Source organism: Chrysochloris asiatica, unplaced genomic scaffold (genome assembly GCF_000296735.1).
Source record: "Chrysochloris asiatica unplaced genomic scaffold, ChrAsi1.0 scaffold00041, whole genome shotgun sequence".
In the NCBI taxonomy this organism is placed as follows: Eukaryota; Metazoa; Chordata; class Mammalia; order Afrosoricida; family Chrysochloridae; genus Chrysochloris; species Chrysochloris asiatica.
In genome coordinates this window covers 5,062,075-5,077,606 of record NW_006408559.1, presented here as the reverse complement: position 1 = coordinate 5,077,606, position 15,532 = coordinate 5,062,075, and the positions used below count along the sequence as shown (strand labels likewise).

The 15,532-nt window shown below is 49.9% G+C and overlaps 1 protein-coding gene across 2 annotated transcripts in view; it reads left to right on the top strand.

Moving 5' to 3' along the window:
- The window catches only part of PLXNA4 (plexin A4), a 482,253-nt gene that overhangs the window by 434,620 nt on the left and 32,101 nt on the right, over nt 1-15,532 (top strand). For both annotated transcript variants that reach the window (XM_006861144.1, XM_006861145.1), the window contains 5 exons: nt 493-635; nt 4,770-5,038; nt 10,501-10,567; nt 11,190-11,336; nt 15,115-15,274. In XM_006861144.1, coding sequence (XP_006861206.1) covers nt 493-635; nt 4,770-5,038; nt 10,501-10,567; nt 11,190-11,336; nt 15,115-15,274 — 786 coding nt within the window. The remainder of the gene's footprint in view (nt 1-492; nt 636-4,769; nt 5,039-10,500; nt 10,568-11,189; nt 11,337-15,114; nt 15,275-15,532) is intronic.

Genomic DNA, 15,532 nt, shown 5'->3' with positions numbered 1-15,532 from the left:
CTGCTGACTCCACAAACTGGCCCCCTCCAGTGAGAAGGCAAGCTATATCCCCTCCCAATAATTAAGTAGAAGTCTGTCCATGAGCAGGTAACTCTCTGAACCCCCTGGGAGGTGTGACGGTTCCTATGAACCCCGATCCAGATCTGGGACTTCAGACATCTTTCCTTTATTGGAAATTTATGAGGAAACTCAGGTAAAACAAAGACGGAACCAGGATGGCCCTGGCTGACAAATAGGGGGGAGCCTCTCCCTCCATCATCAGCCCTACCCTCAATCCATTTTGTGAACCCAAGTCTCATCTTCAGACAGAAAGCCCCTCCTGGACCCAAGCAAAAGCACAGGTCTTTGGAGGTGTCTTCCCATCCAAAGCAGGCTTCCCTGTGTTCTCTCCCATGCTACTCATCCCAATGACTTACCAGCATCACATCATCCCTGCATAGCACATCTGAGGGCTCCACGCTCAGCCCCTTCTCTGTCTGCTCTTCATTTCAGCCTTTGCTGAGCTGCAGACAGACATCCATGAGCTGACCAGTGACCTGGACGGTGCCGGGATCCCCTTCCTAGACTACAGGACCTACACCATGCGGGTGCTGTTTCCGGGGATCGAGGACCACCCTGTCCTCCGGGACCTGGAGGTGAGAGACCCAGGGTGGTGGGGTGATGTCGGTGACCCTCAATTCCAGACTCTGCATTAAGAGGGGGTGCTAGGTGAGGGTGGGGAAACCTCCAGCTTGGTGGCACCAGCCCAGTGCTCTTGGGGAGATGGGGCCACAGACCCAAAGCACAGTTGCCTGAGGGCAGAGGTGGGAAGCAGGTACTTGTTCTCAGGGGGCTAGGGAGTGGAATAGAAGCTCCTACCCCAGAAACACTTGACAAATATATCTAAACAAGAGGCCTGGCAAAGTCATTAGGGATCTGTGGAGTCTTGTTTAAGCAATCACAGTGTAATGGAGTTTAGCACTTACTTGGCACTCACTAAATACTTGGATAAGTAGAGCGTGGCACGTTGTGAGTGATGAGATCACATGGTCTTCAGAAACATCATCTCTCAAATATTTTATCCCATTTATTGTCTAGCTTCATCACTGGCACACTTGTATGTTCATAGTTTGCTGTATTCTAGAAGAGATTTGGAATCAGGAGCATGCCAGAGAAAAATAATGCATGTAAGTGAGGGAGTCACGGCAAACTAAGAGTCACACGCCATAGTCATCGATAGTGGCTTCCCTTCACTCCCTGAACCCTCTGTAGATCACTCTGAAGTCAGCACACACTTACAGGCCACGAAACTGAAAGGCAGAACCTTTGCTCATAGTCCAGGGGCACGTAGCAGTGAGGGCAGGGCCAGAGCCTGCACACACGGCCACCACACTGCACTGGACTGGCCCTCCTCGGGATTCTTCTTAGGATGAATCGAAAATCGGCCACCAGAGCAACAAAGGAGCATGAGATAAATTACAGGGTTCACAATGCCCAGGAGTAAAAGCAGCCCAGCCATGTGGTTTCCAGGTACTGGCCCCGAGCAATGACGATGTGGGCCCTCCTGAGGAAGGGAGCAGGCCATGTGCCTCCATGTGGACACAGCAGCTCCTCCAGGAAGACCAAGGCTCCCTCAGGTTTCTCCTTGTTTGGTTGTTGAGTGAGCGTGTGTGTGTTCTGTGAATGAAGTCTCTAGAAGAGGCCACCCTGCCTTCCCAGCTGATGGAGACCTAGAGGAGTTCCACCCTACTGCTTTCTGAGTTCAGAAACATTCCCACGAGGCTGTTGGCTAGTGTCAAGTTATGGTTTCCAACACTTTGAGCCACCAGGATTCCTACTAGTTGGCATGAGGGGTCAAATGTAGAGGGAAGGGTCTCCTCTTTCGCCTCCAGCTGAGCAAGTAAGCTATCAGGGGATGGGGTAGCTCAGTCACTAGTCACCCACCATTTCAAAACATGTAGCAAATCTACCATACACCCACGATTTCAACCTCTCAGAGAGACTGTTACAGGGAACACACCTGGTCCCTGGCAATGTGATTAGGAAACATCATTACAATAATGTGTGTAATGTGGCGCTACAGGTTAGTGCACTGGACTGCAAAGGCAGTTTGAACTGCAAGATCAACGGTTCAAGCTCACCAGCTGCTCCATGGAAATCCTATACAGGCTCACCATGAGTCAGAACCAAGTCGGAACCGACTCAACAGCACTTAGCAACAAGATCTCTGGTGGCACAGTGGCTACAGGAGGAGCTTCTGGAAGAAAGGCTTTGAACTTTGCTCCTACAAAGATTGTTGCTGTTGCTGTATGTCGACAAATAGAGTTTGCTTCACAGCAACCCCATATGACAGAGCATGACTGGTTTCTCAGACTGAAATCTGTGTATAACAATGTTGTTCTTCCTCAGACCTGCTGGGTGAGTCCAACCTGCTGGCCTTTCAGTTAGCAGCCAATGCTGAACCTCCATGGAGAGGAAAGCTTAGGGAACCCTAGGGGGCAGTTAGTTGTACTCTGTCTCCTGGAATGGATACACTTCCAAATGGAATCCAACATATTCAGCACCAACAAGGTGGCCAGCATGGATCATGGTGGGGCTCAGGAAGACCATGGAAATGCACTTTGGTGATCTGCAGCCATGTACATGTGTGTGAGGCCATAGGATCTGCAATGGATTAAATGGAAGGCCAGGAAGGTGGGTGGCCACTTGTCCCTTGGTGAAGGGGAACGAAGGAGACCCAGCCTGAGGCATGCAGAGGCCCAGGCCTGGGCCAGTGAGGTGTGAGAGGAGGCGCAAAGATGCTTCTGAGAACTGCTTCCATCCAAGTACCTACCCTGAGCAAGGGACAGGATAGTGGACTGGGTGTGGGAACATACATGTTTCCTACCAGCCTCCAGGCCTGCAGGAGCCGCTAAGACCACACACCCAGGGGCATCAGTGAGAGTGCTCCTATAGAGTTGGAGGTGGGAAGCCAACTGGCTGGACCCAGGGCAGGAGATACAAGAGGATCTTGGCCCTGCCAGCTGGGAACAGGAGCATGGACGAATGTGTGTCTGTCCCCTTCTGTGGCTCTGGGCCCATGAAGCTTGTTCTTCGCCTGTTGTCTCAGTCTCTCCCAGTTTACAGTCACAAGGGAAGCACAGATAAAGTAGCCACCATCTACAGTGTGGCCCTCTGGTAGCGTAGTGGTTACAAATCGGACTGCGAACCACAAGGTTAACAGTTTGAAACTACCAGCTGTTCTGCAGGAAAAGATGAGGCTTTCTGCTTCGGTAAAGATTTACAGCCTCTGAAACCCTGTACAGGGTTGCTATGAATCGGAACCAACTCCGCGGCACATAACAACAACAACGGTGTTGCGCTATAGGATAAGAACTCGATGGCAAGGTTGGTTTGAATGGAAGGTTGGAGCTTCAAACTCACCAGACACTCCTTGGAAACCTTATACAGGGTCGCTGTGAGTTGAATCTGACCCAATGGCACTTAACTGCCTGCTGGTGCTGTGCTTTACTCATTGGGCTGCTAACCGAGATGTCGTTGGTTCAGTCCCACCAGTCACTTGGAGGAAAAGAGAGTTATAGCCTTGGAAACCCTAAGGAACAATTTTACTGTGCCCTGTAGGGTTGGTGGGAGTCCTATTGTGGCTCTGCAGGATAATGCACTGGACCGCAAGGTCTGTTTGAATCACAAGGTCGGTGGTTCCAGCTCTCCAGCTGCTCCTTGGAAACCCTATACAGGGTCGCTATGAGTCAGAACCGACTCAAGGATACTTAGTAACAACATAGGGTTGGCGTGACACGATAGCTTAAGCACTGGACCACGAGGTCGGTTTGAACTGCAAGGTCGGTTCAAACTCATCATCCGCCTCTCAGAAACCCTATATGGGGTCGTTATGAGTCAGACTTGGCAGCACTTAACAACACCAGGGTCTCTATGAGTCGGACTTAATTCCCTGGCGTTGTGTTTGGATTTTCTATAGGCCGTCCTCTCCCAAGTCTGATTCTCCCATCCCTGTTATTGTGAGTAGCAACAAACCTTGCTCTCACAACTGTGTGGTATCCTACTGTGAGTGTACCACAAGCCTTCCTTCTGTCCATCCATCTGACTGTTGCCACTGGGAGCTTCCGTTTGGAGGCTGTTAGGTATGAATCAGGCTGCTATAGGTCTTTAAGTGCCTCCTTCACATGTCCCGTGCCTAATTCACTGCTGACTCGTGTGTGCGGAGTGGATAGTCCACCTGCTCGCTTCCAGGCACCTCCAGATGCAGGAGTCTTCCTGTCCTTCCCTGTTGGAGCAGAGTCTCACAAAGATTACCTATGACTGTCAGGCATTAGGGCTGGGAGCTCCATTGAAATGGTGGCACGTCCTCTTCCTCACGTTCCAAAAGGCTTGCCGCAGGTGACACAGTGTGACCTGGGAGTCCTGTTGCCGAGACCGCTGGATGTCAACAGGGCTCCTGAGCTAAAGGGTCATCTTCAGTCAGCAGAAGCCCAGACTTGGTGAATGGGGTGTTAACTCTGGCAGCCCTGTCCTCCCACAGTTCCTGGGGAGTATGAGGATGGTCTGCCTGCACAGGGTCCCTCCTTAGCTGTTCCTGAACTTGAATCTGCCAGGGCCTAGGTTCAAATCCCACCATCATATGGGCTGTGCTATAGCTTCAGTAAGATACTTCATGCAGTTTCTGAGTCTAGAGAGGGTCTGGTGGCATAGGTCAGCTGAGCTAACACTTGAGTAGAGGGCTAGGCTCCTCCCCACAGATGGCAGTCAGGACCCCACTGTCTTCCCCGCAGGCCCCAGGATACCGACAGGAGCGCGTGGAGAAGGGCCTGAAGCTCTTTGCACAGCTGATCAACAACAAGGTCTTCCTGCTGTCCTTCATCCGCACCCTTGAGTCCCAGCGCAGCTTCTCCATGCGCGACCGTGGCAACGTGGCGTCACTCATTATGACAGTGTTGCAGAGCAAGCTGGAGTACGCCACCGATGTACTCAAGCAGCTGCTGGCCGACCTCATCGACAAGAACCTGGAGAGCAAGAATCACCCCAAGCTGCTGCTCAGGAGGTGGGCGGGCCAGGGGCTCAGGGTGGGAGCCACTTGGCTGGGACACAAGGTTAGAGTGCTGAGCTGCCCTAGGTGAGGCTTTTAAACAGATCCGGAGTCTTGGATGGTGCCTGCGGTTAATGTGATTGGTGGATAATTGCAAGGGTATCAGTTTGAATCCACCCAGAGGCACCATGAAGAAAGGCCTGGCTGCCTTCTTCCAGAAACCCAGCCATTGAAAACACTGTGGCGCAAAGCTGAACTCTGACACTTGTGTGTCGCCATGAGTCAGAGTCCACTCAGCGGCATTTGAGGGTTGGTTGTTGGTTTGTAAGAGCTCATCTGTATGTTGGTGCCTAGAATTTACCCATCGGCTCATTCTAGTGTTTTCTTGCATCCGTTTTCGGCTCTCCAGTCTTCCTCCTCTGCCCTTACATCCCCTTGATTTGAGCATTTCTACTCGAGTTGCTCTCTTGTGGAATTGTCAAAGGTTTTGGAGACCATTCCTGGCCTTAGCTGGATCAGAACTTGAATTAGGAGAGAGACCTCATGTCTTTCTGGGAGCCCACCTACCATGTCAGCATCAGAAGGGTTTGTTTCTTACAACCCGAGAAGCTGTGTATGGATGGAATCTCCTAGGAGCTGGTTCACTGCGTGGAATCCCAGGCCCCGAACCAAAATCTGCATCCTCCTGGGGGAAACGAGGGATTTGAATGTTAAAGATTGAGCAACTTGGATCTGGCCCATGTTTAAATTAAAGTCCTTGAGCTACAGCTTGCTCAGTGCCGCCCAGCAAGTATGAGGGAATCCCAAGAAACTCATGGGGGGGAATTCCAATATCTTTTCGTTTCATTTGTTTCACGAACTTTGTGAAGTGCCCTCGTGTTTCCTGGCACCTGATGCCCTGAGTAGACTAGGTTGGACTGTTGGTACCTCACACTCTACACCATTGGAGCCTCAAAGGGCATGTGGAGAGCCACAACCATATCTTGTGACTCTGACTCTCCAAGCTCCCATTAGAGCGTTTCTTGAGGTCATTTCTCCCCTAGTCTGGGTTAGCCTTCAGCTTTCAGGTAGGTGCTTCATTCTGTCCAGCCCTCCACCTGACTGCCTGTTGAGCTTTTGCCTCTAGCCATCTCTGTCCCTGGTATCTGGGTCAAAGACAGGGCCCAGGAACTTCCATTTGGTCCAGGGTGAGGTTTCGCCTTGCTGAAGTGTTCACTGCAGTCCTGGTACCATGGCCCTGGTCCTGATGCCGTGGGCCATCATCCGCACAACTGCAAACGCTTGCTTCAGATAGGAGCATTCAGCCAGCTCTGAAAACAGCAAGGTAGATCATCTCGATTTTTGTTTTACTTTCACCAAGCAGCCACCCACTGGCATAATTTAGGGTTGCCACCGCCTAGTAGAGCTCCTGCTGATGATTTCCTGGCGTGGCCTCGTGGCCTCTCTGTGCGGTTCCTTATCTTGTTTTTGATTCCCTCTCTGCCAGTTGCTTTCTTCCACCATCGCCTTTGCATCTTTTCAATCCTATCTCCCCCTAACTGTCCAGATTCTTCCTTCTTTCCTCTCCCAGCTTCATCATGGGCTGGCAGCTGCCCAGCTGTCTTGGGACATCAGTTCTTCGTATCTTCTGGCAGCTACAACTTCTGACTCTCTCCCCACACCTGGATTGAGAGGTCCCTCTCTGCAACTAGCCGCACACCCAGGACCAGGTTGAGCATGGTTCATTTTCTCTAAAGGGACGCAATCCACAGTGTCCTTTAGTAAATCACCCTGCTTCTGTTCCTCGCTTCCAAGGAGAGGAGTAAATGGGCTTGGGTTGTGGCATGAAGGATTTAGGTTAGATTCCAGAAGAACCCTCCTGCCCTTGCAAAGAAAACACCTTTGCAACATTGCAAATGAAAGGGTTTGAAACAGGAAAATGATGTCATCTCTTGGGATGAGCAAGGCCTATGACTCAGGGTTTCCAGAGGAATTGGGATGGTGTTGCCTAGTGAAGGAGGTTGAAAGGCCCCCTTGGGGTCTAGGAATCTTTAACATAGACTATGAGGCTCAGCCTGGCTTTGAACCCCAACCCCCTTGTCCTAGTATCTTCCTTTCTGTCCACTGCCAAATTAGTACTTCCTGTTTGTTTTTGTTGTTTTTCTTCTCTCTCCTAAAGGAACACGCCTGCCCTAGAAAGTTCTCTTACAAGTTGTAATTGAGTCAATTCTGATTCATGGGGGCCCCACCTGTGTCTCAGAGGGGACTGGAATCCCATAAAGTTCCCACCTGTGTCTCAGAGGGGACTGGAATCCCATAAAGTTCCCACCTGTGTCTCAGAGTGGACGCAAGTCCCATAAAGTTTTCACCTGTGTCTCAGAGTGGACGCGAGTCTCATAACATTTCCACCTGTGTCTCAGAGTAGACTCAAGTCCCATAAAGTTTCCACCTGTGTCTCAGAGTGGACTCGTGTCCCATGAAGTTTTCACCTGTGACTCAGAGTGGAATCGAGTCCTATAAAGTTTCCACCTGTGTCTCAGAGTAGAATCGTGTTCCATGAAGTTTCCATCTGTGCCTCAGAGTGGACTCGAGTCCCATAAAGTTTTCACCTGTGACTCAGAGTGGAATCGAGTCCTATAAAGTTTCCACCTGTGTCTCAGAGTAGAATCAAGTCTCATGAAGTTTCCACCTATGTCTCAGAGTGGAATCGAGTCCCATAAAATTTTCACCTGTGTCTCAGAGTAGAATCATGTCCCATAAAGTTTTCACCTGTGTCTCAGAGTGGACTCGTGTCCCATAAAGTTTTCACCTATGTCTCAGAGTAGAGTCCAGTCCCAAAGAAGATGGAATAATAATGTTATTATTATAATATAATAGTATAATAATAATAATAATATTCTGAGACACAGGTGAAAACTTTATGGTTATAATATAATAGTATAATAATAATAATATTCTGAGACACAGGTGAAAACTTTATGGTTATAATATAATAGTATAATAATAATAATATTCTGAGACACAGGTGAAAACTTTATGGTTATAAAGTTTTCACCTGTGTCTCAGAATATTCCTTCCATCTTCTTTTGGTGTTTTCTGCATCATTCAATAATTTTCCAGAGAATACTTCAGCAATGAAAGTCGAGGCTTGCAATTTTTCTTCAGTTCTCCCAGTTTGAGAAATGCTGAGCGTGTTTTTCCCTTTTGGTTTTCTGACTCCAGGTCTTGGCACATTTCTTTGTAATATTTGACTTTGTTTTCTTGAGCTGACCTTTGAAATTTTCTGTTCAGCTTTTGTACCTCCTTATTTCTTCCATTTATTTTAGCATCTCTATGCTGAAGAGCAAGTTTCAGTGTCTCTTCTGACATCCATTTTGACCTTTTCCCTCTTTCTTGTCTTAATGACTTTTTGCTTTCTTCCTAAATGATGTTCTTGATGTCATCCCACAACTCATCTGGTCTTCGGTCTTTAGTGTTTAATGCATCAAATCTGTTCTTCAGATGATCTCTAAATTCAGGTGGGATATATTCAAAGTCATATTTTGGCTCTCGTGGACTTGTTTTCATTTTCTTCAGCTTCAGTTTAAATTTGCATATGAGTAATTGATGGTCTGTTCCACAGTCTGCCCTGGCCTTGTTTTGACTGATGATATGGCACTTTTCCATCATGTCTTTCCACAGATGTAATCAATTTGATATCGGTGTATTCCATCTGGTGAGGTCCATATGTATAATCATCTCTTATGCTGCCTAAAGAAGGCATTTGAGTGAAGAAGGCATTTGAGATGAACAAATCATATTGACTTTGCAGAATTCTATCATGTGATCTCCAGCATCATTTCTATTACCAAGAACATATTTTTCAACTACTGATCCTCTTTGTTCCCAACCTTTGCATTCCAATCACAAGTAATGATCAATACATCTTGATTGCATGTTTGATCAATGTCAGATTGAAGAAATTGGTAGAATTCTTCTATTTTGTCCTCACTGGATTTAGTGGTTGGTGCATAAATTTGAATAATAGTGGTATTAACTGGGCTTCCCTGTAGGCGCATGGATATGATCCTATCACAGACAACGTTGTACCTCATTACTGATCTGGATATGTTCTTTTTGACAATGAATGCAACACCATTCCTCTTCAATTTGTCATTCCCGGCATAGTAAACCATGTGGTTGTCAGATTCAAAATGGCCAATACCAGTCCATTTCAGCTCACTAATGCCTAAGATATTGATGTTGATGCATTCCATTTCATTTTTGACAATTTCCAACTTTCCTAGATTCATACTTCCTACATTCCATGTTCTAATTATTAATGGATGTTTACAGCTGTTTCTCTGCATTTTGAGTTGTGCCCCATCAAGAAATGAAGGTCCCGCGGGCTTTACTCCCATGGGCTTTACTCCATTCGTGTCATCACTGTCAACTCTACTTTGAGGAGGCAGCTCTTCCCAAGTTGCGTTTTGAGTGCCTTCCAACCTGAGGGGCTCATTTTCTGGCACTGTATCTGACAGTGTTTCTCTGTGATTCAAAAGGTTTTCAGTGACTAAATATTCAGAAGTAGTTCGTCACTCCTTCTTCCTCGTCTATCTTTATTTGGAAGCTCATCTGAAATCTGTCCACCATGGGTGACCCTGATGGTATTTAAAGTACCAGTGGCATAGCTTCCAGAATCACAGCAACTGACAAGCCACCACAGTATGACAGAATAACAGACGAGTGGTGGAACTCCACATAGAAGTAGTCAAATTTATACTATCAAAGTAAATCAACTTTTAAATCCAGCTCTGGGTCATAGTGTCCCTGTGGCCTGTGGCTGCCCACTGGGCAGTGCAGATGAGGTGCCTTCCATCACTCAGGGACAGAGCTGCTCTTGGCCTTCCCAAAACGGCCACCTGGGATCCAGATGTTCAGAATATCTTCCGTCAGCTTTGTGGGGAGAACTTGGCTTGTCATTAGGGTGTCTTGAAGTCCATGAGAGGGAGCCCTCATTGCACAGCGGGTTAAGCATTAGACTACTAACACTAAGGTTGGAGGTTCAACCCCACTAGCTGCTCCAAGGAAGAAAGATGAAACTGTCTTCTCTCATAAAGATTTATAGTCTCAGAAACCTTTGGAGCAGTTCTACTCTGCCTGTGATTGAATTGGTTCCGATTCACAGTGACCCCTATATAGGGTCTCTGAGGCTGTAAATCTTTATCAGAGCAGAAAGTCTCATTTTTCTGTTGTAGAGCAGTTGGTGGGTTCGAACTGATGAATTGAACTACTGTTGGTTAGCAGCTCAATTCATAACCCACTATGCTACTAGGGTTGCTATAAGCTAGAATTGACTCAGTGGCAATGTGCTTGGTTTTAGAAGTCCAAGAAACTCACATATTCACTAGGGTCTCAAGATTTGACCTAAAGGCCGTGAATAGTAAGACCAGCACAGGCCTCTTCCCCTGCCCTCCCAGGGTTCTGACCATCTGCCTTTCCTTTGTCTTGATCTGCAGGACGGAGTCGGTGGCTGAGAAGATGTTGACCAATTGGTTCACTTTCTTACTCTACAAGTTCCTCAAGGTAGGGCTGGATACGGGGTATCCCCCAGGTCTTCCCTCCCCAGGCCTACCTCTTGCAACCCATTCAAGAAAGGGAACCCCTAGTCACTAAGAGGGAGAGCCTCTTGGCCACGTCAGACAGTCCCTCAGGCCCCACAGGCAGGCTCCCCACCCCCAGGTGGGAACAAAGTGAAGCTCTGCCCTGCTTTGAAAAGCAGTTACCCATGATCCTCTGCTTCCATTCCCCTCATGCGCTATGTCTCTCCAGCCCATGCGGCAGCAGAAGGGACAGGCAGCCCTGAGACTAGGGCATAAAGCATACCTGTTCCCAATGATTCACTTGTCTCCTCTGGAGTTTATACCCAGAAGGCCAACCGTGGCCTTGGGATTGGGCTCCCGAGAAGCAGGCAGTGGGTAGAGAGGAACAGAGAGGATGTAGGAGATGTAGGAGACAGGAAGGAAGGGAGAGAGGGCTCAGGGAGATGACAGGAAGGACCAGGCTGGGAGAAGAGCCCCCAGAGCTGGATCCGGAAGGGGAGGTGGAGAAGAGGGAACTGAACTGGGAGAGAAGCAGGTGGGCGCAGGAGCTGGTCTCAAGACGACTCCTGATGGCCCAGTGAGTCCCTTCTCTGCTGTGTGTCCAGGAGTGTGCCGGGGAGCCGCTCTTCTCCCTGTTCTGTGCCATCAAGCAACAGATGGAGAAGGGCCCCATCGATGCCATCACGGGCGAGGCACGCTACTCCCTGAGCGAGGACAAGCTCATTCGACAGCAGATCGACTATAAGACTCTGGTAGGTCAGCTCATGGTCACGCCATTGTTCAAAAGGGGGCTGTGGTCCTGACAGCCCCTTCCTGACCGAGATGGCTGGGGAGAGGCTGGAAGGTCGCCGGCAGTGACCCATCAGGTACCCACCTGCACCACCACACCAGGGCATCTGGATTTGGGGGCCCAGACGTACCTGAGCAACACTTTCTCAAAGACCAGTGTGGTCCCCAGGCAGCAGTCTGAGTGGTGGGGTCACACCCCTTCTATCAGCTGGCCAATGACCTCAGGGAACCCCCAAGCATCTGTTCCCCTCACGTGGAGATCAAGCACTTGGCAGAACATCGCCAGGCAGGTTCCTCAGTTTACCCACTAGTCCAAGCCCTAGCGATTGTGAGGAGGGCGCAGCTGATGAGAGCCTCATCAGCTTCAGTTGGACACAGTCTGTGAGTCTGAACCAACCCGAGGGCATCTCACAGCAACAATGACTAAGCTCTAGTATGTTCAGTCGGCCCGGACCTGAGCTCTACAACACGAGGCCAGGAGGGTCCAGGGACCTGGGGTCCCCACAGAAAACTGAGTGGCTTAGTGTTGGAGAGCACAGGACCTCTGCCACTAACCAACTGTCTGATTTGGGGCAAGTCCCCAGTCTGAGTTCAGGTTTCTTCACCTGAAAGATGGGATCAATCATACTTTCTAATGGGGTCCATCCCAGAACCTGCTCTGTATGTTGCCGAGAGAATGGGATGGGGTAAGATGCACCCGGTGGTCAAAGTGTAAACCCTTAGTGGTGGGGGTCACCCAGGTCCCCGGCTTGGCTACCATCTGTGGCTGTCTGTCCATCCTAGGGAGTTCACTTAAATACTGCTTTGGAGATGAGTTACCATCTCCCACCAGAAAGAGGAGAGACCATGGGAGGAAGGAATGAGAAAATCCAGTAAAATGTGGGATTTGGGAGTGATGGGCAGGTGGCCCCCAAGAATGGAGGCAAAGTAGGAAGAGGATGGAATGATGGACATTAAAATGCAGTCTTCAGGAGAGGAGACAGACAACAGACAGGGGAGAGGCAACAGGGCATGACAGACCCCCACCGTGCTGACTTGAGCCACGCTGCTGCTGTCCCATCTCCAGGGGCCCCAGAATCCCATTGGGCGTCTTTACAGACTTGCAGGGCTTGGCCCATTGATGAGAGTCCACGGAGCAGACTGAACAAGACCACTGCTTCCCAGCAGTCCCGTCTGCTCCAGAGGAGACAGGTAGAGGCTCTAACTAAAATGAGAAAAGAGGGAGAGGGTTAAAGTCTCTTCTAAAAATAGAGCTCTGAATAGACTTCTTAATGAGAGAGAACCGCCATTTAAATGACTCCTGCCTCATCTCCCCCTCAGCTCCCTTCCCTTCCAGCTTTCATCTGCAGCTTCCAAATATTAAATCCAACACAATGTGTTGCAATAATGTTAGTCCCCCAAATTGCAGCATCCTTTATTCCAGAGGCCAAACTAGTGTGAGCACACCCACCAAACCTGTTTTCAGGAGCCCCGGCTGAAAGGGAGGGGTTATGGGAAAAGTGGAGTGAGTGGAGAAAGTCCTCTGAGAGGGGAGATTCAGCGGGAGGAATTGGGATGGTGTTGCCAGGAGAAGGCTGTAGGGAGGTTGGCTGGTCCCCTTGGAGTCTGGGAAATGTTTTGCCCACCAGGGAGGGTCAGGAGCTCCCTGGCTTGGCTGGTAAGGTCAGGAAGGAGGAGCATTTGCAACAGAGAGACTTACAGGAGGCTCAAGACAAAGGGTTCAAATAGAGACAGTAGTCTTGGAATTGGGAAGACTGGAGGAGCCAAGAATGAGGGTCAGGTGATGGTCACCTTGTCCTGGGTGACAGCTCAGAGGGGCTCAGGGGGAACAGTGCTCTCCTCGATACCTTGGGCATCTTTTATGATCCAGTGATTGATTGGAATTCAGACTGGCACAGCTCAGTCCTCTGGCATCTGCCCTAAATGCCCTGAGGACCCACAGCAGCGCCCCTGGAAGCCCCCTCACATGCAGAATCTCAGGTCCTACTTGGTCCTCCTGAATCAAAGGCTGCATTCTAAAAAAGAACCCCCAAGTGGATCTGCTCACTGAAGCAGGAGAGGCCTTTGGGGCTCTGACAGAGAAAGTCCAAAGCAGTCTGTTCAGAAATTAGTCGAGGGCCATGATGGGAAGAGCAGTTCCAGGTGGGTCCAGGACTTGGCCAGTGGCCAGGGAAACCCACCCTTCTGGGGGGCCGCTGCTTTCTTTCTGAAAGTTCGGCCCCAACACTGAAATGTCTATGAAGTGAGGGCACCAGGAGCTCAGGGACCAGCAGATATTCCTGGAGACCACACTCAGGCAAGTCTTGTGGCCGACTCACTCAGCCTCTGCATCATGATTTCTAGGAAGAGAAATTCCAAAAAGATCCAGGTTGCAGCCCAGTGGAGCTGAACTTCCCCACTCCAGCCCAGAGGGGAGGACAGCAGGGTGGCCAGAGAGCCCCAAGGGCAAGTCAGCACTGGGCCTGCTGAGGAGGATAGAATAAAGGGCACGGCTGAGGGTGGGCTTCTTCCAGCATTGGCTCCAGTCTTGGGCATTTAAGAGTGAGAGTCTGATGTTACAGATTCAAGAGAAGTAATTTTTTTCTTCTTCTTAATGGAACAAGCGTGTCCCTGGTCGAGATCACAGCAGTCTGGTCGCTAATGAAAAGCAGGTGTCCAGGGCTGAGGTCCTAATTGCCACCACATGTAGCAGGAGGAAAAGGGTGGGAGGGAGGCTGCTGTCTGGCTCCTCAAACCAGACGTGACCACCTGGGATGATTATAGGGCAGAGAGAGTTCAGAGAAGGGGGACACAGAGCACAGAGATACCGGACAGCACAATGAGGGAATGTGTGGTCACCCTGCCCTAACTCACTCCTTCAAGTCTTCCAGCACCCACTCCACTCCCTGTGTGGTTCTCATCAGTGTTTAAAGAGCCCCGTCTCACACAGCCAGAGAAGGAAACTGGGTTCTGACCAGTTCTTGTCAAACTGATTTGGACTCACAGCAGCCCCATGTGTGTCCGAGCCAGCTACACGCCGCAGCTTGTTTTAGGGGCTGATTTCTCTAAAGTGATCCTCAGATCTTTCTTCCATGGTACCTCTGGGCAGACTCAAGCCTCCAATCTTTCCGTCGAGCATATTAACCAACCAGGGATACCTGGAAAGGACCCCTAGAGCTTTTTGAAGTAAAAGAATCTCATTTGGGGCTTTCAGAAGAATCTTTTTAAATGTCCAGCTATTTCCAAAAAGAGAAATTGAGACCTGAACAAGGCAGTGGTTTCTTCCCCTGTCCAAGGTGCCAGGTTCAGAACTGTGAATGGTGGCTGGAATCTACCCTTTTCAAAAGACAGGTTTTCATTTTTGTAGAGCATGTTGATCTCCTCAGAGATTCGCCAACCTCTAGTCAACCTGAAACCCTCACAGAAAGCCAAGCTGATGGAATCCTCTGAGAAAGGGGCCAGGCTCCCGCAACCACAGAATGTGAGCACTGTTTCAGGCAGATGAACAAGAGGACGAGGGTCCCGGTATGCTGAGCTGCTCATTCCACACAGACCCCTCGCCCTCCCCAGTCAGAACTTGAGTGACATTTTTGCAGCCCTCACAATGGCACAGAAGCCTTGTGACCCCCGCTTGTGAGGACAGGGGGTTTAGTGGGGTCACAGAGGGATTGGGTCTCCTTGCCCTTCCCAGACCATTGTGGAAGGAGGAGCCATCCAGGATTGCAAAATTCTGGAGCTTGCCCTCCCGCCCTCCCACTCCAGGTCCTGAGCTGTGTCAACCCAGACAGCGTCAACAGTCCTGAGGTCCCCGTGAAGATCCTCAACTGCGACACCATCACCCAGGTCAAGGAGAAGATTCTGGATGCCATCTTCAAGAACGTTCCCTGTTCCCACCGGCCCAAGGCAGCAGACATGGACCTGGGTAAGAAGACTGCCTCCTGGGGGCTGCTCACCTTGAGGCTAGTAGAGGGCACATGCGCACCCCAATTCCCCTATGAGGAGCAAGGCAAAGCCGGGGTACAGGGAGCAGCGGCATCCAGGCAATTAGAGGTATGGGCTCAGGGGGCCACCACGCACAGCTCCCCCAGAGCCCATGGGGTTGGACTTCATGCCTGCATGGATTGGTCCAAGTCTGTTAAGGAGCGGTGGGCAGCGAGGAACCCCAGGACGGGCGGCAGGG